General features: G+C 35.2%; 5 protein-coding genes across 5 annotated transcripts; 2 read left to right on the top strand and 3 right to left on the bottom strand.

Annotated features, from left to right (window-relative positions):
* Positions 1 to 667: 667 nt before the first annotated feature.
* LOC110372000 (phosducin-like protein) lies at positions 668 to 2,760 on the bottom strand. The gene has a single exon (XM_021328497.3). It carries the CDS (start codon positions 2,577 to 2,579, stop codon positions 1,773 to 1,775), a length of 807 nt encoding a protein of 268 aa, XP_021184172.3. The 5' UTR covers positions 2,580 to 2,760; the 3' UTR covers positions 668 to 1,772.
* Positions 2,761 to 2,941: 181 nt separating this feature from the next.
* LOC110371979 (uncharacterized) lies at positions 2,942 to 10,398 on the top strand. Its single transcript, XM_049850511.2, has 13 exons — positions 2,942 to 3,152; positions 3,230 to 3,377; positions 3,650 to 3,770; positions 4,139 to 4,282; positions 5,290 to 5,453; positions 5,861 to 6,016; positions 6,339 to 6,434; positions 6,705 to 6,864; positions 7,139 to 7,257; positions 7,785 to 7,890; positions 8,420 to 8,599; positions 8,957 to 9,132; positions 9,538 to 10,398. The coding sequence occupies exons 1-13, from the start codon at positions 3,149 to 3,151 to the stop codon at positions 10,313 to 10,315; spliced, it is 2,352 nt and encodes a 783-aa protein (XP_049706468.2). The 5' UTR covers positions 2,942 to 3,148; the 3' UTR covers positions 10,316 to 10,398.
* Positions 10,399 to 11,577: 1,179 nt separating this feature from the next.
* Positions 11,578 to 13,987, top strand: Tcs3 (Threonyl-carbamoyl synthesis 3). Its single transcript, XM_021331035.3, has 6 exons — positions 11,578 to 11,752; positions 12,099 to 12,320; positions 12,566 to 12,716; positions 12,990 to 13,096; positions 13,286 to 13,452; positions 13,745 to 13,987. Exons 1-6 carry the CDS (start codon positions 11,638 to 11,640, stop codon positions 13,985 to 13,987), a joined length of 1,005 nt encoding a protein of 334 aa, XP_021186710.3. The 5' UTR covers positions 11,578 to 11,637.
* A 1,389-nt stretch (positions 13,988 to 15,376) lies between these two features.
* LOC110373705 (GEL complex subunit OPTI) lies at positions 15,377 to 16,467 on the bottom strand. The gene is made up of 4 exons (XM_021331044.3): positions 16,259 to 16,467; positions 16,071 to 16,174; positions 15,847 to 15,976; positions 15,377 to 15,513 (listed from the first exon to the last, which is right to left on the bottom strand). The coding sequence occupies exons 1-4, from the start codon at positions 16,358 to 16,360 to the stop codon at positions 15,463 to 15,465; spliced, it is 387 nt and encodes a 128-aa protein (XP_021186719.2). The 5' UTR covers positions 16,361 to 16,467; the 3' UTR covers positions 15,377 to 15,462.
* A 462-nt stretch (positions 16,468 to 16,929) lies between these two features.
* LOC110373709 (mini-chromosome maintenance complex-binding protein) lies at positions 16,930 to 23,078 on the bottom strand. Its single transcript, XM_049850517.2, has 9 exons — positions 22,833 to 23,078; positions 22,556 to 22,738; positions 21,816 to 22,178; positions 21,270 to 21,513; positions 20,843 to 20,960; positions 20,246 to 20,425; positions 18,237 to 18,480; positions 17,498 to 17,662; positions 16,930 to 17,182 (listed from the first exon to the last, which is right to left on the bottom strand). Exons 1-9 carry the CDS (start codon positions 22,935 to 22,937, stop codon positions 16,970 to 16,972), a joined length of 1,815 nt encoding a protein of 604 aa, XP_049706474.2. The 5' UTR covers positions 22,938 to 23,078; the 3' UTR covers positions 16,930 to 16,969.
* Positions 23,079 to 23,458: the final 380 nt, after the last annotated feature.

Raw genomic sequence — 23,458 nt, 5'->3', positions numbered from 1 at the left:
GATTTATTTAGTACTTCCGTAATTTGCAATACCTACAAAGAGAACCTAGCCATTTAAAATAGAATAAAGGCCTATCATTTAGCCTTTATTGTGACAATGGAAGCTATAACAATACGCGATTACAGGCTATTGTTTGGTCTTCAACAAGTTGGGTGGAACACCGCTTTTTCCTCGACAGACAAACGTATCAAGTAAATTGACACACTCATTTGCAGTTTTCTAACAGGAAAGGCCAATTGTCCACTTACAGGACGAATTATAAGTCTTCAAACGCCAATTCAGCGGTCTGGAGACCAATCAAGGATTAGTGAAGCAGGAAGCTTTAATCATATCGTTTATACGAATTAGGTATAACGGTAAACGTATGTTGCAAACCCTACACGAACTCCTTAAAAATAACGTACGTGAGTATATTTGATAGATGCGTACGTGATTTACATCCGAAAGCCAAAACTACTCATCAGAACCACCGTAACAAATACGTAATTAGTTACAGTCAATTAACAACGCACGGTGGTTTTTTCCTCAAGAGATAATAATTTAAATCAGTTCAGTGAGTACGAAAATAAATACTTCGCCGAATACATGTCTGTGATCTTGCAGGCGATTCTAAATCGGTAAAGACGCAGTGATAGGAATCTCAGATGAAAATAAGAAATACAGAGCGTACATAAAATTCACGTTTATTACAATCTAATAATACCTACATTACGAGGTATTTTATAAAGGTTTATTACTGATTAGCACCCGCTTAATCAACACAGGCGGATTATTATGATGCAGCCTAAATTGGTATATTTGATTAAAAAGTTTACTTATTCCGAACAGCTTAGTTGGGTAAGTACTAAATTAATAAGTAAATGCATCTTGGTCTTCATTGTCACTTAATTGAAAGTACGCAAAAAAATATATTTGAATTTAAGTTTTTTTTTTGCTTAAGTCTGCAAAACATATTAGCTAAATGTAACCAACTAATATATTAATTATATTTTACCCAGAAGACAGCACAACACTGCATTTATAAACTAGTAAGGCTGACAAAATCTTAACATTACACACAAACATCAAAAACTAGCACTAAATATTGCTACCAATATAAGCTAACAAATTATTTTAGATTACACAATAGGGTGGAAAATTTTACATTAATTTATTATACTTTGGCTGAATAAATTCATTCCATTTATAAAAATGTTGTACAAAATTGATTGTAGCTACATGCACTTAATAGATAGAATGAAGACAGTTACACCAATTTTTCCAACTTGACATGAATTGTTGCTTGTTGGTCACAAGACACAAATGTAAACATCAACACAGGTGACATACATTTACAAGACAATGACGCATCAACAGCTCCTTGAGAAACAAGTGCTACGTAAATAATACATGTTAACCCGTAAACTAGCTCGTAGCTCGCGTTCCAACAACCTTGTACAATATCATTGGTGGGATGAGTATAAAATGATTATTTAACTACAAAGTTTATTAAAGGTGCAAATATTGCAATAATACAAATAAACTCTTAAAATAACCATGTGTAAAATTTTCCTTGAACACTGGTATAGACACATTTCACTGTTGATTCAATAAAATTATGAGAACAGGTTTCCTTAAAGCTATGCTTACACATTAATGATGTTTAAAAAAATAATTTAATTTAACTAATCCTTTCAAAAACACATAAACTAAGAAAATAAAATATTGTATCTTAATGATGCTATTAAGATTACTTTTGTGAAGGAGGTGCGGATTCCAAAATATTAAACTTATTACTTTTCAGGTAGCATCCCATATTCAATGAGGAAGCGTTCAACATCCACAGCAAAGAAATCATTGCCAAGCTCTGTAGCCAACTGCACAAAGTTGCCAATAATTTGGCCTCCCTTGTACACTAATAGTGCCGGTACACCATCTACACGGAAGTGTTTGCTCAGCCCGGTGAGGTCAGCAGCTATGCGACAGAACTTGATGGTTGGGTAGTCAGAAGCCAATATGTTCAGACAGCCATCCATGGTCTCACAAGCTCTAGTGCTATTATTGTAGATATGAATAACCACTGTCACTTTGGGATCCTCCTTATCAATAGCAAATAAAAACTCCTCTTGGCTGTTAAGAGTTGTAAGTACACCAAATTTAGGTACCTTCTGCAACTGGCTCATGAGTTCCTCCATTCTCTGCTTCTGATATTGCAAGAGGAACTCTTCATCCATAAGCTCAGATAATTCATCCTCTAGTTCTTCTATCTGCTTGTCTTTTGCCTCTTCTCTCTCCGGCTTGACGGTTAAAGTGAGCTTCTTCGCTAAGGCGATGCGCTCTTTGGCGAGCTCTGCACGATTTTCCGCTTCCAACTGTTTAAACCTGCGCCAATCTTCTAGGACTCCTTTGGGGCCAGTGTTGCTGGCCTGTCCAGTCCAGTTGTTGATGGGCGGTGGTTCAGCATTTGTTGCCACCTGAGCCTTAGCAGGCTCACCCTCTTCATCTCCACTTCTATCGTCGTCAGATTCGCCTTCGTCTTCACTGCTACTACAATAGTTTTGCAATTTCTCACCCAAAAGTTTATCTTCTAATGTGGCCATGGTTATTCCAGTACTGTATCTCACAATAGATGATTCACAGTAATAAAATCGGAATGTTTATAAGCGGAACAATAAAAATCTAAATTGAACACAGTCGTTTACAAGCCGAACCCGCTCGTGCTTCACGCCAAACCCGATTGGAAATGCTAGCTGTGAGCTTATTTTCCCTCAATTGACATTAGCACAACTGACTGTTGCCATTACGTTCAGCCAACCTAATCAAACCAAAAATCATTGAAAATCATGAAATCTCAAAACCTTGGTTTCATGAAAAAGGAATGAAGCAATCGTTACAGTTTCCTGAATACCGCAAAAAACAGATATTTTTCATGTAAACTAGTGACAAAAAACTTGCACTCTTCTTATTTTGTTTTTTACTAATGGCTACTTGCACTCTTTCTTTTTCATATAATCATTACGTACGTCAAATAATAAATAAACGTCAATGACAAAATGTCGTCTGTAAAGAAAACGTGAAATATTCGAACTCGTGGGTTTGTTTACATTAGGCTAAGTTAAATTCAGTAAAAATAACATTTCTTTGTAGACTACTTAAGTAAAACCTTAAAATGAGTAAGTCTTCATCTAGTACTTGGCATTTACATGTTCAGTCATTCAGTAAAGTAAATATGTCCACCTTATATTTCTAGGTCAAATATTACAAAAACTGCGGGATGTAGACCCGAATGACAGTGAAGCTGTGAAGGAGGCGGTAACCACTTTCTTCCAGAACTTGCCCAAGAACACAGAATCTAACAGTAACACATGGCTTCGGGCGTTAGAAGACGTGATTACCCGGTAATATATACATATAATATAACCTATAAACACTACTAGCTATGCCAGGTCAGTGGGTTGTCTTTGCCAGGTTTCATATTCATTTATAAAGTATTTAAAAAACAGTGGAGGATTGTGGGCAGTCGCTCCTTGAAAAGCATTGGTATTCAGGAACATCCGGATAGACTGGAAACCGACCCCAACATAATTTTGAAAAAAGCTAGGCAGTTGATGATAGCAGAGGTCAGTGGCCCAAAATAATCCACCCAGCCCTAATTTGTCATCTATTTCAGGTTCCCGAGATACTGTTCACAGCATCGCACAACAATAGAGAAATATTTAGTGCATTTTCTGGACTCAAGCAATTATAACAATGTTATTGAGGCAGCTAAATGTGCACACGGCTTGCAGCAAGTAAGTTACACTTTAATACTCCTTAATTTATTAATAACTAGCTGTTTTCCTGCGGTTTCACTCACATCCCTTGGGAACTTCTGCCCTTGCCTGAATAAAACATAGCCTATCTCACTCAGGATAGTAACTATGTTATGTTTTCAGTATATGAGTACATGAAGGTTGTTATTCCTCTATAGTTATTTCACCTTCTATAATGTGTATTGTTGCATCATATTATGTTATATTTACATTCTGTATCAGCCATTTGTACAAATATCAAAACTGTAACAAAAAAAAACTTAAATTACAGCAATCACTTGTTCTAATTCTTACTCATTATAAGCAAAGTATTTTTCCAATTTTATTATTACCTTTGTTATTTGCAGATTCGTCCCTCTCAAGACAAGTTGGCTAGTCCTAAGAACTGTTGGAGGGAACAGATGAATATATTGTGCAATGCTGCCCATACACTCATTGAAGCCATATTTTCAAGTACAGTCAATATTTATAAAAACAAGCAAAATGTCAAGGTAATATTATATTGTATTGTAAAATTTTTAAGTAGGTGGCTTGTAATCCTGCTTTGCATCTCTTTATAGAATTATATAGTGTGCCTTCAAGAAGATATTTAGTTCTAAGTATGAGTTTTCAATCTACTTAAAGGACCATGCCCATCTGTGCCCCAGTAACGTCCAGAGAAAGTATATTACAAGATAGCCCTATTAAATAAAAACTAGAATTATGATGATAATTTGAAGTCTTAAAAAGCACCGGTTAAAAAATAAAAATAATAAGACATTCTTGTTGATATTGCAGTACATGACATCCTTTCAATCATGCTTTATTTATTATGGTCTGTAATCTCGTCCTTTGGCCCATGTATATATTCATTTACTGTATACAATATATTCAAATAACTGACATGTTTATCTAATAACATACAATTAAGTCATGAATTCATGATGATCATGAAGTTCCTAGTGAAAAACTAATAGCAATGCTGTCTATAAACGATTAAATGTATAAAAAACCAGTGGGAATTTTTCATGTTTAATGTCCAATATCTTTTGAATCGGAACTTTATATAATATTAAATCTAGATATCTTACAAATATGGCTGTAAAGCTATCGTATGACATAGAACTGGAATTTGGGCGTTGCTGACTTTTCACTCCATACTAATATGGGCATGATCCTTTTGTCATGAATACCTATTTGTGCAATAACAACACAACTACCTCTACTATAAATATACTAGTGCTTTAGAAGGCACATGAAATTGGTCCTCTTTATTACTTGAACTTGGCAGTCATTAAGTGTAGCCAGATAGTCTGACAATGTTTTACCAAGGGGTATCCAGTTGCTCTTGTAATTGGTTGTGAAGGTGAAATAGGCAGTTGCTCCAAATAACACACCGCATTTCTGCATCTGGTTAAACTGGAAACCAACCTTCTACAGTGTTGAAAAAAAGCAAGGCAAATGATGATATTACCTGTGCAACAAAGCAGTTACAGCTTCATGTTTCTTTTTTTTTCAGAGTCTAGAATCACAGTTACTTGTAAACACTCCTTTGACAAATGCTCTGTCTCAAATCTTGAATGTGAAGAAACCACAGCAGGGCACCAGTGCTGAAGATAATAGAAAGATGGTGTTGTGCAACAAACTGCGAAATATCTTTGTCTTCATTCAGGCAATGCTTGTGTGAGTGTTGCTGTTTTTATTTCTTTTTAATTGTTGTAATTTAAATGGCAGTATGATTATTTCTTCCTTTTATGAAGAAAATTGAGTCATTCTGTATTTACTTTATACTAGTATCTGTATTTCATAATCTATCTACTGTTTCATATCACCCATCTACTGTAAGGTTTTCTTGTATGTTTTTTGGAAAAAGATGTACTTTTTTGTATCATGGAACTAAAGCGAAGTTTTTGAGGGCTGCAAAAAGCTTATTTTGAATAAAACCTTCGACTCTGGATAGATCCTAAACACTGCGAAAAAATACACACACACAAAAATAAGAACCTATTAACTACACGCACACATACACACACACAAAAATAAGAACCTATTAAGTATTTATGTAAATCAATAACACATTTGTTCCACAGGGAGGTATATCCAGTAGCAAAACCAGTGCAGCCTCAGCTAATACTGGAAGTGATCGTGCAGGCTATCAGTGTATCCAGCAGTGTGAACACAGATGTTGCTGAAGCTCTCATTGTGAAGATACAAGCCTTGAAGACGCTGAATGCTATGATATTATGGTATGTATATTTTTTACATGATGATGTTATTAAATAAAGTTGTTTAATGTGAGACATAGTGAAAAACATTTAGTTATTGAAATTAAGTACATAGTCATAAATGATAAAAGTGCAGCACCTACAAAAAGCTTTTTGCTGATTATGTTTCAATTATACCCTTATTAGAAATTGGTTAAGATTATAATCAAATTGCTTGAACGATTGTAAGGATTTATATTTTTCCCTATAATTCCAATAGTCATAGTTTTATATAAATTTCATATTTTTTACAGTTGCAAATCTTGATTAGCAGTAAAACTGTGTATTGTACATCTTTTTGCAGCTTAGGACCAAATCTCATTCCATTTTCTGGACTAGTATTCCGATTTGTGATGCAAACACTCAAATGGAGCTTGGAGAACCCTAGCGTGGAATCCAGGTAAAATTAACAACTTTCTACTTAATTAATTTATTTTTTAGTTGGAATGTTACACTGAAACCTTCAAAATCTTTGAATATTTTTTTTATAACCCGATAGCATAGCTTAAAAGCGTTGTTTTTTATTTTATTTTTCAATATTATGTTCAACTTTTTTAAAGATTTTTTTTTTTGCTGTTTTCAAAACTGCTTTATACATAGAACCTCTTTTAACTGAGCCGTGTAACATTTTAAACGAACACCAAAATTTTTCTTCCTACCAATAATACAGAAAGGTCCGTGTGACCGCTTACAACAGTCTCAGCAAATGGTTGAGCATGCTGCACATACACCACGTGGCCAGCGAGGGTAGAGGACGAGCCTGGGAGGACGACCTGACCAAACATATTGTTGGGGATATCACTCCTGCTAAGAAGATTGTGCAGCTAACTGTGAGTGGTTTAAAGTGTTGTAGCATGTACCTATCTTCTTCCTCCTGCCCTGTTCCCAATTTGATTTGGGGTCAGCGCAATATGTCTTCCGCTTCCATTTTCCCCTGTCACTCGTCATACTGATACTCACTCCCTTCCTATTCAGGTAATCCATCCATCTTTTCTTAGGCCTTCCTCTTGCTATCCGTCCATCTATATTCATATTTAGCACACATGTAACATGTACCTATATGTGATAAGCAACGCATGATAATTTTTTTTATCCTTTTTGCAGATGAGCAATCAGTACACAAAGAATTTGAGTAAGAAAGCAAAGAGGAAGCTAGCCAACTCCATGTTACAACAAAGTACAATTGCTAGTCACATGCCAGGCGAGAAAAGTAAGGAGAATACGTAAGTATTTTGATACATATTATGGCCCACACACCCATAAAAAAATATACCTTGACCAGACCATAGAGAACAAAATTATATTCTAACTTATAAAATCAAGAGCAGAGTAGATAGTGCAATACTGGTAAACTGGTTGATTTTGAGTCTCCCGAATTATTTTTAAATTCTATTAAAGTTGATTTTTAATGCAAGATTGTTCATCAACTCATAATTTTTTAAGTAAATTTTATAGTACATGCTGATTTTGTTCAACAAACTAAAGATATTCATAATACCTTCGATTTTCAAACATTTAACTATAAAACGGACCGCGGAATCGTGATCAGATCATAGCAAAACCTGTGAGCCAGGTTGGTGAAACAGAAGTTGAGCCAGAATCGGTACGGTAGACATCAGTGGTAACTGTCGAGCACCTTAACTAAATAATAATAAGTACGATTTTCCTATAAAACTGTTACCACTGACCTGAAGCTGACTGTACAACCTATCTTCTTGTGATGATGAATAGATTTTTTTCGTTTTCACAGTACTGATACCGAAGAAGGGAGTGAGGAGGTCGCTATTGCTGCTCTAGAATGCGCTGAATCATTCCTCACAGTCAGTGGAATATTTTTGAAACCAACCACACATACGGTAAGTTCATTCTGTAAACTCTTTCTGGGGAGTTGTTTCCACCACTTCTTCTTCCCAGCAAAATGACATAGGAAGTGGTGAAGGGCGGGCCTTTTTTTATTGACCTTCAAAATGTGCAGATTTTCAGCCTATATTGAATAAATGACTTTTTATCTTATACTAAAATAATTGTTATACTGGCTGTTTCCTGCAGTTTTACCTCATCGGATTTTTTCTACTTCGTTTCGGGTGTAATATTAATCTCAAGTTTCATAAAAATCCTTAAGAACTAGTATTTGATATAAACGAGTAACAAACATTCATACATCAAAACTTTATCACTTATAATACCCGCAACTCACGGAGACTACTTCGATCACCAGGACATTCTACGCCTTTTCGTATACTATGCTAGAGCAACCTACTTCGATTACGTATCAAATAATCTCCAAAAAATTGATTATATCATCTTGGGGTTCAAAAATCTGTAAACCAGTGTTTTAGTAATTGTGATATTCCTCCTTATATAATATTTTTTTTATATATACAGGTACTCCGCGAGCGTATAATCCGCTCATGCTACACTCTAGAATGCACGAGCCCCGCCCGAGCGCTGCAATCTCTGCGCACGCTGGAGGCGTCGCGCAAGAACACGCCGCCCTCGCTGCCGCCGCACACACACTACTGTCTGCAGCTGTATAGTATGCTGCTCAGTAGTAGCTCTGAGGAGGTAAAACTTTGATTAATACTTGTGTCATGTAAGGCTGTAAAGTCCTACTGTTGATAACTTCTTATAATAGTCATGCCTTTGGAAACATTTCATAGACTTCATAGAATGTGTTGTATACATACAGGTTGTAAAGGAAAGCAATACCAGAGAAAGATAATGAAAAAATCGTATCTACATAAACTAGAGGTCCAAACATCCAAGTGATAGATAGTGTCCCCAAACCACAGACTTGCAGGCCAGTCTTCTCTAGGCCTCAATATATATTTTGCATGTAAAACTGTCTCCACAAATAAAAAAACCAAGACATATTTTTTGCTGCTATTGTCAAATAGGTATAACGTGTTATTTTTTTCACAGATCAGAAAATTCTGCTCACATGCCCTACAGGATATTCGACTGCACCTGCATTGCTCGCCGCCAACAATCAACTTCGCTCTCGAACGACAGACAGAGGCCAAAACCGACAAGAGTAACAAGAAGGAAATATCTAAAAAGAACCGAGAGGCACTCGAAGCATTGTTGGGAAAAGATCGGTAAGTTAAACCTTATCTAAATATATAAAAAAGAAAACCAGCTTTCCGTTGTCACGACATAACATGAAAACGGCTTGACCGATTTGGCTGACAATTAGAGGAGAGGTAACTTAGACCCGGGAGAAGGTTTAGGATAGTTTTTGTCACCATCCGGCTACGAGACGCGGGTGAAACTGCGAGCGAAAGCGAGTAAATAATAAAAATAAAGGTCAATAAAGGATAGTTTTTACCAAACTTGATGGTGGTTCAGACCTATGTTTCACGCAGCACAGACCTCTTTCGCTAGTGATAAATACCCAAAAATTGGGTTTTGCAGTGACGGGATGTTGCTAGTCTCCATAAATAGTTTGGCACAACCTAAAAATAATAAAATGCTATAAATAATATACCTAATGCTTTTTTCAGAATGCCAGACACAGAAGAGTTGGCAGATGAACCACAGACTAAAATACCACGTCTTGAAGAAGGTGACGACAGAATCAGCATCAGCAGTGAATCAGGAGCCTCAGTTGTCATTTCAGACGATGAAGTGGAAGTTATCAATCAAGAAACTACAGCCAACGAAGAAGATGAGGTTGAAATGCTACCTGTAGAAACAGTCGAAGATTCCAGTCCCAAAACAAGTCGAAAACGTAAAGCTTCAGAAACGGTAAATATTGAAGATACTGTAGACACTACAGCTGATATTGCTCAAAGCAATAAAGATGAGGAAATTGATGAGGCAAAAGACACAGCATCAAAAGACACAGCTAATATCTACGAAGCCAAAACACAACTTCCTTTGAACACTTCCACTGATACAATTGATGGTGACAAAAGTCCAGTGTCCCTTGAAATTGCTTATGGCACTTCTACCACAGATTCCAGTGTGAAAAGGCTTGAGAAGTTAGATGATGACAACAATCTACCCAGTTCAACTGAAACTGATGATGTTCAGATAACATGTGGGCAGCTTGTAGCTTGTTCTCAAGACTCTGCGAAAGATGCTCTTGAAGTTGGAATTGAAATTTCAGCTGTGAAGACTACTGAAATTGATGATGCAGCTGAAAATGAAGCCACAAAAGAAATTGGCGATGTCAATGATAATATAGAAGTTACAATAACCAGCAAGGAGGTGACTGTCGAAGATATGTTGGCCGATTTCGTTGACGAAGTAATTGAGGAGCCGAGTTTAGTAGCATAAGCGTAGTATTCATTATTGTAAGACTAATTAAATACATAAATGTTTTTTTGGACATTATATCGCTTGAAAAGCTTCAATTAATATTTTTTGTTTATAATTTATTCATTCCCCAGAATTATCCTAGTTGATTGACAAAAAAAAAGTTTGATAGTTGATAAGTAAATCCACCTCCGCACAGTTCATAATCAGCAAAAACTGAGACAAGAATTCCAATTTAGCCTTAGGGATTGTTCACACCAAACGTATTGTCCGCCGCTGACTGTGAGTATACTCACTGTCTGCCCCAGTGTGAACGTCGACTCAATCTGCAGTACGCGTACTCACCAAGCCGAGAATAGGCTATAGCGTACGATGCGCTACATGTGTGAACAAAAGAATAGGCTCTTGTAGGTTCACACTAGATGCGTACGCTGAGCGGCTGAATATTCTACACATAAAAGGGCTCAGTATTTGAAGTTGCTCGTAGTATTTTATAAACGATAAAACTAGCGTAATTATTTTTTTTCAAATCAGACGTTTTACTGATATTTCAATTAAATGATGCGCATTCAGATAGTTGCCATTTGCGAAGCTCTAGAGGAAGACGAAAATAATAAAAAGAAGAGATTGTGGGTACATCCCTTAAATTTGAAGAGATGTTTTCTTGGTCAATTTCATACTTTATATTTCGAATATAGACTTTATCCAAATAAGTTCAAGAAATATTTTCGTATGACAGTAAAACATTCGATGAGTTACTATCTTTAATACGTTTAAGTTTATATAAAAGGGACACTAATTATCGACGTGCTGAACCGAGGCGCGGCGGTGCGTACGCGGCGGAGCGGCGCTATTCGGCAACTGCGTCCGCGTAGCCAATCCGCGTCCGCCGTGCATAGTCGCGTAGTAAAATAATCCACTGAGAGTCAGCTACAACAGACGACGTAACAGCGTATAGTCGGTTCGGTGTGAACGACAATATCAATATACATATATGGAAAAGCAATAAACTGCGTAACGCGCGCTCACAGTCAGCGGCCGACAATACGTTTGGTCTGAACGATGCCTTAGTCTTCAAAGCGCTTTCAAACTTGGAGGTTCACATCTCCTTGGTAATAAATACAGACCCTATTTTTTGTGCAGTCCCGCCCGTCCCATATATGTATCATTCTTAATAAATGAATCGAGATTAGGGTCGCAAAAGACTCGTATTTGTTTTTTTTTTTTTTTGTATTTTACATCTCTGACACTGACAGGACTGTTTTGACATTTTGACATTTCAAGGTAAACACTCCGTAAGCACGAGTGTTTTTATTGTTCTTCAAAGAAAATCCATTTAAAAAATGGTAATAGCTATTGGATTCGAAGGAAGTGCTAATAAAATTGGAATCGGAATAGTGAAGGATGGGGAAATTTTGGCGAATTGCAGGAGAACCTATATTACGCCGGCTGGTGAAGGTTAGGAAACATTACTCTTTCCTTTCTATAAATAATAGCAATTCGACACTGTTAATGTAATATCTATATATGAACTTTACATTTGGAATAATCTTAAATCTGCTTATGGGAGACCTTGTATGCTAACGAGCTTACTATTGCCTATGTTTGTAAACAAACATTATTTCTCAATACACCCATCACAAACTATAGATTTTTTCAGAATTATTAAATCGTAGTTCAGAAGAATCGTCCACTATGCTCACATTACGCTAATCACTATATTTTATCACGAGTATACCTTTTTTGTTTGTGCTAAATAATACCCATCTATCTCATAACCTGCACACAATAAAACTATTTTCAGGGTTCCTACCGCGAGAAACAGCTGAACATCACCAAGAACACATTCACGAGATACTGAAGGAGGCTCTAGAACAATCCGGCATCACTCCTCAAATGATAGATGTGGTCTGCTACACCAAGGGACCCGGTATGGGAGCCCCGCTCATGGTCTGTGCTATTGTGGCCAGGACCTGCGCTAAATTGTGGAAGAAACCTCTTTTGGGCGTCAATCATTGTATTGGACGTATCCTTTTCAAATAATGTACCTATTGTCTGATGATTGCATAAAAATCTCTTTTTACTTCATTCTATGCTAAAAATGACTTTTACAGACAATTATTAATTTTAGTATAAAAACTTATTCTTCTGAATAATGCCAATACTATATAATCTTCAATTCTAAGATTACAGAGTCAATATGTTAGTTAAGTTTTGTTAAAGTTATAACATTAATGTTTTTCACCTTAAACTTCCTTAACAATAGAACAGACATAGAAATGGGCCGTCTAATCACGAAGGCTAACAACCCAACAGTGCTGTACGTGAGTGGAGGCAACACACAGATCATTGCCTACTCCCGGCAGAGGTACAGGATATTTGGGGAAACCATAGACATTGCTGTTGGAAACTGTTTGGATAGGTGAGATTTGGAACTACTTTTCATAATTGCATATGCATATGTCACTTTCTTAATAAACAATATGTTTTCTGAGGCTCATAAATAATAATAACTTGCTTGCAAATTAGCTATGTAATTTCAGATAACATTGTGTGGGTTGCTTATGCTCATTATATTATCTTTATTACTTTTTTCTGTAAACATTTATTTTGCTTTTTTTTAAGTTGTTATGGATGAACGAAAATAATATACATTCCTAATTATTTACAAAAATTATTGAATTATCATTTTCAGGTTTGCAAGAGTGCTAAAGTTATCAAATGCCCCAAGTCCAGGCTATAATATTGAGCAAGCTGCCAAAAAGGGAACTAAATACTACCAGCTTCCATATTGTGTTAAAGGTATTAAGAATTTCATTGTGGTCTACTTTAAGAAATTATTTACATAGTTCAGGACTTATGTCACCAGCTAGAGCAACCTTTGAAAGGAGTTTTTAAAATAAAAAATATTCTTTGGTCTCCAGCTGTAGTGTGTTCATTTTCTTTTCCCTTATCTGAAAATGGTGAATAATAATGAATTCTCTGTTCCAGGCATGGATGTCAGTTTCTCAGGCATCCTATCTTACATGGAGGACAAAATAGACAGTTTGTTAAAGAGGTATACACCAGAAGATCTGTGTTATTCACTGCAAGAGACTGTGTTTGCCATGCTTGTGGAGATTACTGAGAGGGCCATGGCCCATTGTGGCTCTGATGAGGTACCTAATTTAAATATTACATTCTACTTGGTGATGCATAGAGGTACATTAGCTGCTGCAGAACTGGTTTGTCTTTGGTAACAGAAACCAAATCTGTATTTGGGCAAAAGGCTTTTGAGTTGATGGTTTGCCATAAGTAAAAATTATCAAGATGGTAAAAGCAAATATTTTGTTCATACATAATAAGATATTATGTTAGTAGTAAGTAATCATGACATTGGAGAAGAATCTAACCTAAAAAAATAATACTAAATTACATAATAATGACGTTAATCTATCAATTCTGTTTCAGGTCCTAATAGTAGGAGGGGTCGGTTGCAACGAGCGCCTCCAAGAGATGATGGGCGTCATGTGTGCTGAACGAGGCGCCAAAGTATTCGCCACTGATGAACGATTCTGCATAGACAACGGAGTCATGATCGCACATGCCGGCGCCCTGGCTTTTGAGTCAGGGGCCACGATGGACTTCAAAGACTCTACTATTACGCAAAGATATAGGACTGATGATGTGTTAGTTACTTGGAGAAATGATTAAATGTTATTTATTATAATAGAAGTGTATTATTTTTATGTCCATTGGGTATTGTAGCCATGGGAGACTTTTAGAAACCTTACGGGACTCCTCTCATCCTTGCACATACACTACCAACTACAGGCACCAGAAGGTAGCCCCAATTATTATCAGGGAAAAACATGCAATAAAAACTCAAAAATTAAAGTTACAAAAACTTTATTAAATCAACCGTTATATTTGTTCAAAATAAACATATCACTGCAAACTCATCGGGAGCAAACACGCGACTAATAACATTACAAACGCGACGCCAACATAATGCAGTTTCGAAATAAATTATAACCATATTGATTGCACTCTGAGGAATATGGATTAAAACTTAACAAGGATTTACTTACAATAATATAAATAAATACGACAGAAATGCACCCAGAGATAATGCCAACATTGAACTTTACTTTCAAAATTTTCTATATTCACAGCATTATCTACAATCACACCAAATAATTATAATACTAACTTTAAAATTCAGTTTGTCCAGATTGATTATTGCTTCAGTTTTTATTTAAAATAGAAAAGTATTATAGTTAAAAGCAGTTAATTGATTTTTAAGATAAAATATGGGATAAACCAACAGATTTTAATACCTCAAAAAAAAAAGAGAAAAATAAAAAATATTGGGAAATATCAGCGGATCTATCTGGACAAACCTTTTATATTATACCCCTTCATTTTAAAACATTCTGATACCCAAAACTGACTATTGCTTTACATTATTCTAAAAATGCTTTTTTTCGATTCAAAATAATTCTTATAGATAAATTTTCTTCTGTACTTAGGTTTTGCGGCCAATTTAATGTGACAATCCAATTAAGGTCATTTAAACAGAGAGAAAGAGTCCAATTTGACTATAAAATGCTTATACTTTTACTTAATTTAATATTGCTATAACACATTTTCAATTAATCATTTTTAAGGTATGCCAGTGAATTTGATTGTTATGTTCGAGCCATATGCAACTTGATATAGCATTTCATCATACATAGATCCTTTTTTGAACTAATTCAAATGTTTCATCATGATCAGTATAAAATTTAAAAAGCCCTAATTATTGGCACTAGCTTGAAGACTACTTGCAGAGACCAAGTTATTTTCAAAATTATTTAAATAATGACCTAACAAAAGTTATGCACCAGTGTGAGTTTATGAGTTTTCACTCACAAAGAAACCTTAATGACTGTGAGATTTTATAAAAATTAAGAAACAAATTGATATGTAAAACAATCCAACTGATAGCCTAAAAGCAACAACAAAAATAAAATAAACCCTTATTACAAAAAAGGTTTATATCTAGTCCACTGTTAAAAATAAAAGGTAATGAGCTTATGCAGTAGTATAGAAACTACAAGGAACAGTTTGTTCTCGTAATATTTGTACTAGGACTCTCTCTTGCAAGTCTCGAGATATTGTAGCACTTTTGAGGATTACTTTGTGTCTCATAATGTTTCTGCAATGTGTAGCCCTGTGTAGATGATGATCCATGTAACCTGGAAATAAAATTAGTGTTAAATTAGCTTTCAACATTATTTACACAAACTATAAAATTTACTTGAAACAGTTTTGTTACTGACTATGGGTTACTAAATAATGTTTCAGGCCATTAAAAACTGTAGCTAAAAAACATTATTTTTATATTACCTATAAACACTATTAACAAACTAAATGAAATATGTAGTCTATTTACCTTTAAGGTTGTAGGTAGATGAATGATATTTTACTCTTATAGGAATTCAAAACATTACCTCACATAGTTATATGGCTGTGCAAAAAGTTTTAAGACAACTTTGACTAGACTATGCTTAATAACAATAGATAATTACCAAAAATCCCGCAAACGATGTCATAAATCCTTCCTTTGTTATCTCCCACATACCACCATACTCCTCTTCATCAATGTTTTGGAAATTATTCACATAAAAGTATATCACTGCTGCATTCACTATTACAAATCTGAAACATTAATATACAACACGTAAATAGAGAATCCGATAACATTGTTTAATACGTTTTTCAAGCTTTAAAATGATAATAAATGAATGCTCACAGTAATAAACCAAGGAATCCTTTCAATGGTAGAAGACCCCAAACCAGTCCCAATACAATGCCCATAGCCTGACGCATCCAGTAAATAACGTCTAGGAACTCTTCCTGAAACCGGCCAAAAACATTAATTACTCATTCACTCATATTTTCATTAACGAATGTAAGCAAAGTCTCGTGATTAGAACTAACCTTATCCGGCCATTCTGCGTTCGCAATTAACGCTCTTTTCCACGCTGACTCAACCACTTTCAGCTTATTGCTCCCGTCTGAAGATTTGCTTTTATTCGACATGCTTAAATAAGTTGTATTCTTTCAATTTATTAAATTAATTCATAAGGTTTTGGAATCAATAAGTCATTTGTAGAAAATTGTACACGTCACTGTGACATTGGAGTTGTGATTGTCAAATGTCAGCGTACTTTTTTAATAGTGAAAGGAGTATGGGACTTTTAGCCTACATTTTATTTTGTGAAAATTAGGACAATATGCGCGGTGATTACAACGAGAGTCGAGCTCCAAAACTATTTTCTCCTTACAAGTATTCCTTGTGGAGGATAATTATTTGATGAGTAGCTATCCGTCCATCCATACGATAGTGTTCGTGTTCTACATTCGTTTCTAGATTCGTAAGTTACTACGGCCTCAAACCGAAACATTTTTGTCAGTAAAGATATTACAAATCCTTTTGCTACCTTCATGATGTTCCGCCCGCAAGGATAATAACTTTTAATTTCTAAAACTTCTAACAACTTTTACAGCAAATTAATGGTAGGGAAAGAATATCCAGGTCGATATATTACTTTCCTCTATGATCCAGGTACTGGAAAATGGTTTTTTCAATGTGCAACAAAAAAATACAAAATATCAAAAACAATTTATTAGTATAAAAAAAATGCAAGCTTATAATGTAGGAGCGACCCGATTCTTTATTCTGTGCAGTCTTTCAGCCTCCATGTTCTTGGTGATGTCCCAGCATTCCTTGTTGAGGCTGTCACAACCTCGGGACAGGCCAACCAGTCGAGCTAATACGAGTAGCCGGTGCAAATCATCTGCAGTCACTGGATTATCTGTATCTGCTTTGCTTCTCATTTCTATGAAATCATCTTCTACAAACTGTAACAAAGAATTAATATTGATATAAGTACATACATATTTACAATAAAAATCAAAAACTATCCTAGTACATATATATCATTTTATTTATATTTGTTTAAAAACTGTTAAGTAACATTATAGTACAGTGCACTCTCTATGCATGATTACCTCAAAAATAACTAAGCAGATTTTCATGCTATTATTACTTAATGATAGAATGATATAAGTATGAGGAAGGTTTGTCTTGAAACTTTGATGAACAGTTGAACAAAAAGTAATTTAAAGGAATAGAAATATAAAGCCGAGTACTCATTAACAGCACTACAATCTCACCTGTAAATCTTCACTTATAGTGTACTTGACGAGCTTAAGACTAGTTAGGTATTTCCTGATGACATTCATGATATCCTCCTTCAAGTAATATGTGGCTGCCTCCACGATCGCGTCGAATATTTGTAATGACGACTCTTCGGGGCGAAGCGGGAGATGGTAGTCGCTCTGAAAATATAATAAATCATTTACATAAAAAATAAGACATTTATTCAAAGTTGTAGGCTGAAAATTAGGACTTTTTGAAGATCGTTTTTTTAAAAGACGGCCAGTAACGCCTACAATTCACCACTTCCAAAGTCGTTTTGCTGCGAGGAAAGAAATACATAGTCATCGATAAAGAACAGGCCATTGTAACTCCATGGTTGAAAAAACCTATGTAGCGATTTAATTTGATATTATGGTATCACTGATAAAACAAACCAAGCTTTTTTTTTCGTAATTTCAAAGATCGTAAAAATGGAGTTCAATGCTAAACCATGATTCTGATAATAAGAACAATTGCAAGCAAAACAATAACTTTTTAATACAATGATATCAGACGGAACACTATATACACGTGTGTTTAGATATTACCCGCATATTTTTTCAACCTTTAATATCCAATTTATCAAAGAAGACACCTTTTATGGAAGAGGTCCCATGAGACTCGGGTGACAATGGGCCATGGGCTCTCTAAAGATCGGAGATGGGACAATCAAAGTGAGCATCACATCATTTAAACAAATAAACTTAAACTTACCGGCAACAAAGACTTTCCCTCCGAAAGTATAAGCACAGAAACATCAGATTCAAACTCCATTTTATAATACTTGAAATCATATTCTACTTTCTGTGTCATAATCATATTGCCTAAAGCTGCAATATTGTTGACTCCGGTCGCGTCCAGACGGCCTTGCTCCATTTTCGTCTCGTCTAGGATTAAATGCGTGTCTTTGCTTAGTTGGAGAACCCCACTGGTTAAGCGGTTGCATTCGTAGTCTTTTCTGTGGAAGGTCATAAGGTAATAAATTAGGGTGGGTTTCATCACAGATATAAAGATAACACAAGGGAACAAGATTTCTGTTGCATGAAATATTACGACTAATATTGTATATTTTTGGGCTGCTAATTGAAGATCTGAAGTCAGAATTTCTATATCAGCTTTAGTTTTTGAGATATCCAGGGCCAGCTGGAAGAGATTTCTAATGAAATAAGCTGTGACTTTGTACTATCTTTTCTATTTTTCTTCTTCTCTGTATTCTGTGTGTGTGTACATAAATTGTTAAATAAATAAATAAATAAATAAATAAATATCAACAAAACGTGATTTTCAAGAAAAACACAATTTTATTAACAAAAAGCAGCAGAAGAACAACAATTAAGCATCAAAAAACTTTCTTTTATAAGATTTTCTAGCTTGATTCGGTTCACTAGGACTGTTTTTAATGCTGCAACAGTAGTCCGCCATCATGTTGGCATTCCAATGACCCTGGGACCGCTTTTCCATAGTCCGAATATCTTGATGGAACCGTTCGCCTTGTTCTTCACTGAGATCACCTAGATTTTCAGGGAAATGGTCGAAATGGCTAAGGAGGAAGTATACCTTGATGCTCATATTACAACCAAGCCGACAACATCTGTTCAAAGTTATTTAAATAAGCTTTCATCCTTTTTGTTTGATAGAAAATTTTGTGCAAGCCAAGCGAATTCGTTTCAGGCATTTTTTTCGATATCGGTCATGTAATTATGAAACTTACACTTACATCAACCACCTTATTTGTGGACCATCAGAAATTCCGGCTTTTAGTTTCTCTATATACTCAAATTATGGGACTTTTTAGATATGTATTGAGCATTTTTGTTCAGAGCTTTTACAAATTGTTTCATGAGCCCAAGTTTGATGTGCAAAGGTAGCACCTTTATTAAGGTAAAGCAGTAGATAACAAGTTAGGGTAAATCCATTTGGACCGTTTTTTTTGTTAATACCGTTCATATCAACCACGCAGAAAAACTACCTAATGATTCGAGGGTTCTCGCCAGATCATCGGTGTTTGTTACTTGAAATGGGGTCTTATTTCGTATTTATCCATAACCTTAAAGACTCGAAGCATGTTTTACATACCATTTTAGACACCCAGTAGCTACCTGTGACAGGTGTCCAAAGAAAATCCAAAGAACTCAAAATACACCCATTTCAAGAACTCCGACACGCTTAGTCTACAATCTTTAAATGTATGTTCACCACAAATATTACAGAAATAGTAAGTATCATTTTTACAATTATTTTGCAACATAGAAATAGTAAAAATTATATACTTTTTAAATAAAATGCTTTGTTTTACGAAATTTAAGTGTAACTAGTTCGAACATACGGTCAATAGCTGTATCTCAAAAACTAAAGCTGTTAGAAAAAAAATGTGGGTAGATTTGAAATCAGCGACCTCGAATTAGTAAACAAACGTCATAAAAATTCATGCAACAAAAAAAAAGTCTTATTTTGTTCCCTTGTGTAATCAGTCGAGAAATGCGCAAATAGGCGAATAGACGCCTGGCTATGTTTTGTTTAGCAAGTTAGGCTGGAGTAAGCTTTTGGGCTGATAATGTAAATATTATTTGTAATTGCAAGTAAATTCTTGACTATATAAATGAGATAAAATGTAGGATATTTAAACTGCAAATGATACTCATAAATATGTAAGTTACATTTTCAAACAAAATACAGAAATTAAAATTAGTTAAATTAAAATATAGTAATAAATGAAAACTTACTTTGGCAACAAGCTGAGTGTATTCATATTCTCGATAGTGAGAGGCAAATAATAGCTCTTTGTGACAAACTGCTTGATAATCTCATACAACTGCTTGGCATAGTTTGGGTACTTCTGTATGGGCAAGTTCGAAATGTTCAGGCAGAACTGGCCTAGAGCTAGTGTTTCTTGTCGTAGATATCTGAAATAAGATATTGAAATTGTTGTATTAAATTAATAACCATAATAGCCTCCAAGTGGGCAGGGGATGGCAGTTGGCTGACTTGATGAATGGCGTCAAAGATCGATTGTCGGTCACGTCGGCCGTATTGGCTAAGGAGATAGGGCAGCCGCAGGGCATTAACATAGTTAAACATAGTGCACAAGTATTTACGCAGACAAATGTTAACTCTCTACACTTTCACTCTCATAGACCTGTGGAACTTTATTCGACACAACTGGAGAGGGATTACAAGCAGGAGAAATGTTTAAGTCGCGCTTGCCGATGCTAGTAGGTTTCTGCTGAAACTGTTGTAGGTGCTTCATTTAATTACTTCACATTTCATGTATCTTATGTAAAAGCAGCAAGAAGCATTACATAATTTTGTCCAATACTTACATACAAGCTATTAGATGGCAGATCAGGTATTCAGCAGCTAGTTTGTCTCCCAGTAACAGTTCAGTTAGGGCTTTCAACAAATGTTCCCTCGCTGAATTAGCTTCTTTTAATACTGCTTCTGCAATTTAAAACATGAACATTATTGTTTGCCAAAATCTGAACCTACTATTATAACACAATATTATATAGGCAAAAGTTTATTAGTGTGTGTGGGTATGTTTCTTACTTCTTCTCTCATAAACAGTTGAAGGGTTTGTGATGCAACTTGGCATTCATTAATATGGCTTACTTACTTATCAGAATAACATTATGGGCTGCTATTTAACAAGAAGTGAGTGTATTGATAAAATGACTTAACTGTAGCAGTTGTACAGGGTAAAAAAGGACTTTAATTAGGTTGGATTTTAATACCATAAAATAACTATACCTTGATCAAAGTTCTTCACCAAAGGATTGCAATGGTCTAATTTCTTCACATAAACGGCATGTAATCTAGGCACTAAGCTAGGCGGTGGGTTGTGTGTGATAGTTTCTACTTCACTCTCAGTATCAAGTTCCAGTAAAGGATTCTTCTCTGGTTGGAACTCTCCGGAAAGCGCTGGATCAACTGACAAGAAGCCTACCACTTCTATCATGTCATTCAGCTTCACGTTTTCACTGTCATCGTAGAGCTATAAATTGATAGTAATAAAGTTTAGAAATAATACTATAGGTAAGACGGTCAGTCGACTTCAAACTAATTACTTAAAAGTGTAGTAAAAAAGGTAAGCTATTATTAAAATATGTTTGAGGAACTAGAGAAAATTTCTTCTTAATAATACAACTCTCTACAAACACATAAGGATTTACCTATTTAGTTTTCAATTTATAAATTCTTATTATGTGTTTGTAGAGTGTTAACTTCTATTATTTACTTCTGCTTTCTTTGAGTATTTACTTCTTACTACTTCATAAAGACAAATTAACATCATACCTTAACAATACAAGACTTGCTAGGCATATCAGGCAGAGGGAAGTTCAACAAATGCTCCCTAGATACCACATTAGCAGTACTGTTCTCCGTCTCAGTTGTTTTCGGTTCCTTAGTTGAAACCGTCTCATCCACTACCTCCATAGCATCGGAATCTTCTTCCGCCTCATCGTAAGTACGTTTTAACTTCATACTAGCGTGACTGAGACGTTTTGAAGAATTCGGTTGTTGCTCCAGATGTTTTAAGTGGTTTTGTCTGGTTTCTATGTCTTGAGCCCAGTCGTTGAAACCAGGCATTGATACTACTACCATAGTTTGGCGCTGTGAGCTTTTCAGGTTTTCTGTGTAGTTGATTTTTTCATTTTCCTGAATGGGAACATTTTTTTAAAGTTATATGTTATTTTAAAAGAGAATCAATATTTGTGTAATTATCTTGTTCATTAGAATAAAGATCAGAATTTTATAATTAGTTTACTGTCATATATTTGCAATATAGTGTTCTATGTAATTAAATCCTACTAATATTATAAACGCGAAAGTTTGTATGTATGGATGTATGGATGTTTGTTACTCTTTCACGCAAAAACTACTGAATGGATTTTAATGAAACTTTACAATAATATAGCTTATACATCAGAATAACACATAGGCTACAATTTGTAAACATATTGTTCGAAATACTAAACCTGCGCAGACGACATCGCGGGCACCAGCTAGTGGTTAAATATTAATAATCGATTTACCAGTATATGAGCAGTATCCCTGTACTTGCCGCTTTTATTTTTAACATCATTTGTGACTGTGTTAAACACTTCAAACTGCTCGAAATAGAACTCTGGGTTGTGCATGTCCTGTACCATGCCTCGGAAACGGACCAGCGTCCCATCAGGCAAGTTGTGAGAAGCATTCGAGTTTATTAGCGGTATCTGAGAACAATGTAAGGTTAAGTAAAGGTCAAATACATTATAAAAAACTTTTAATAACTTAAAGATGAATTTTAATTATGTTTGTTGTTCATACCTGAAACCAATTCGGTAATTTCAACAGTTTTTCTTTCCATCCCTCTTCGTTTACCATCCACAAATCGGGGGTAACAGTTTCAAAATCAGTCATTAGATCATGCATTTTTTTAACAAGCACTGCTGTATAATTTTTCAGAATTATTAACACAACGGCAACTAGATTCCTTTCAAGAATATATTTTAGTGCAGAAAATTAATTCAGATCAACTAAAAATAAAATTAAATTCAAAACACACTGACAGGCTTTGTACTACTTTGTAGAGCTTTTGATTTGACAGCGCGCGCTAATCAGACAGAACATGGACAGAACCAAGGACCGGGATTTATTTTTATTTCATCTGTGGTGTTACAATCAAAGTTCGAAGTGCAGTCTGTGGTGTGCATAGACATAATATTAGTAAACAGGACTGCGCATATAAACCCAAAAAACGAGCCGAGTGAAACAGTTAGTACGGAGGCTGTCTGTCCCTTTCTATTAGGGTGACTATGAGATTAAGCTATGTGAGACAAATCCGAATTTGCTAAGATTATTAAACACAGATTAGTATTGAAGTTTTATCTTACGCAGTTTGTGACCTTAAGATACTTATAGAGGCTTTTAATAATTAGCGGAAATTAGCAGTA

The sequence above is a fragment of the Helicoverpa armigera genome, chromosome 11, assembly GCF_030705265.1.
Source record: "Helicoverpa armigera isolate CAAS_96S chromosome 11, ASM3070526v1, whole genome shotgun sequence".
Lineage (NCBI taxonomy): Eukaryota > Metazoa > Arthropoda > Insecta > Lepidoptera > Noctuidae > Helicoverpa > Helicoverpa armigera.
Note: the sequence above shows the minus strand (reverse complement) of the source record. Positions and strands in the feature narration are given on the sequence as shown.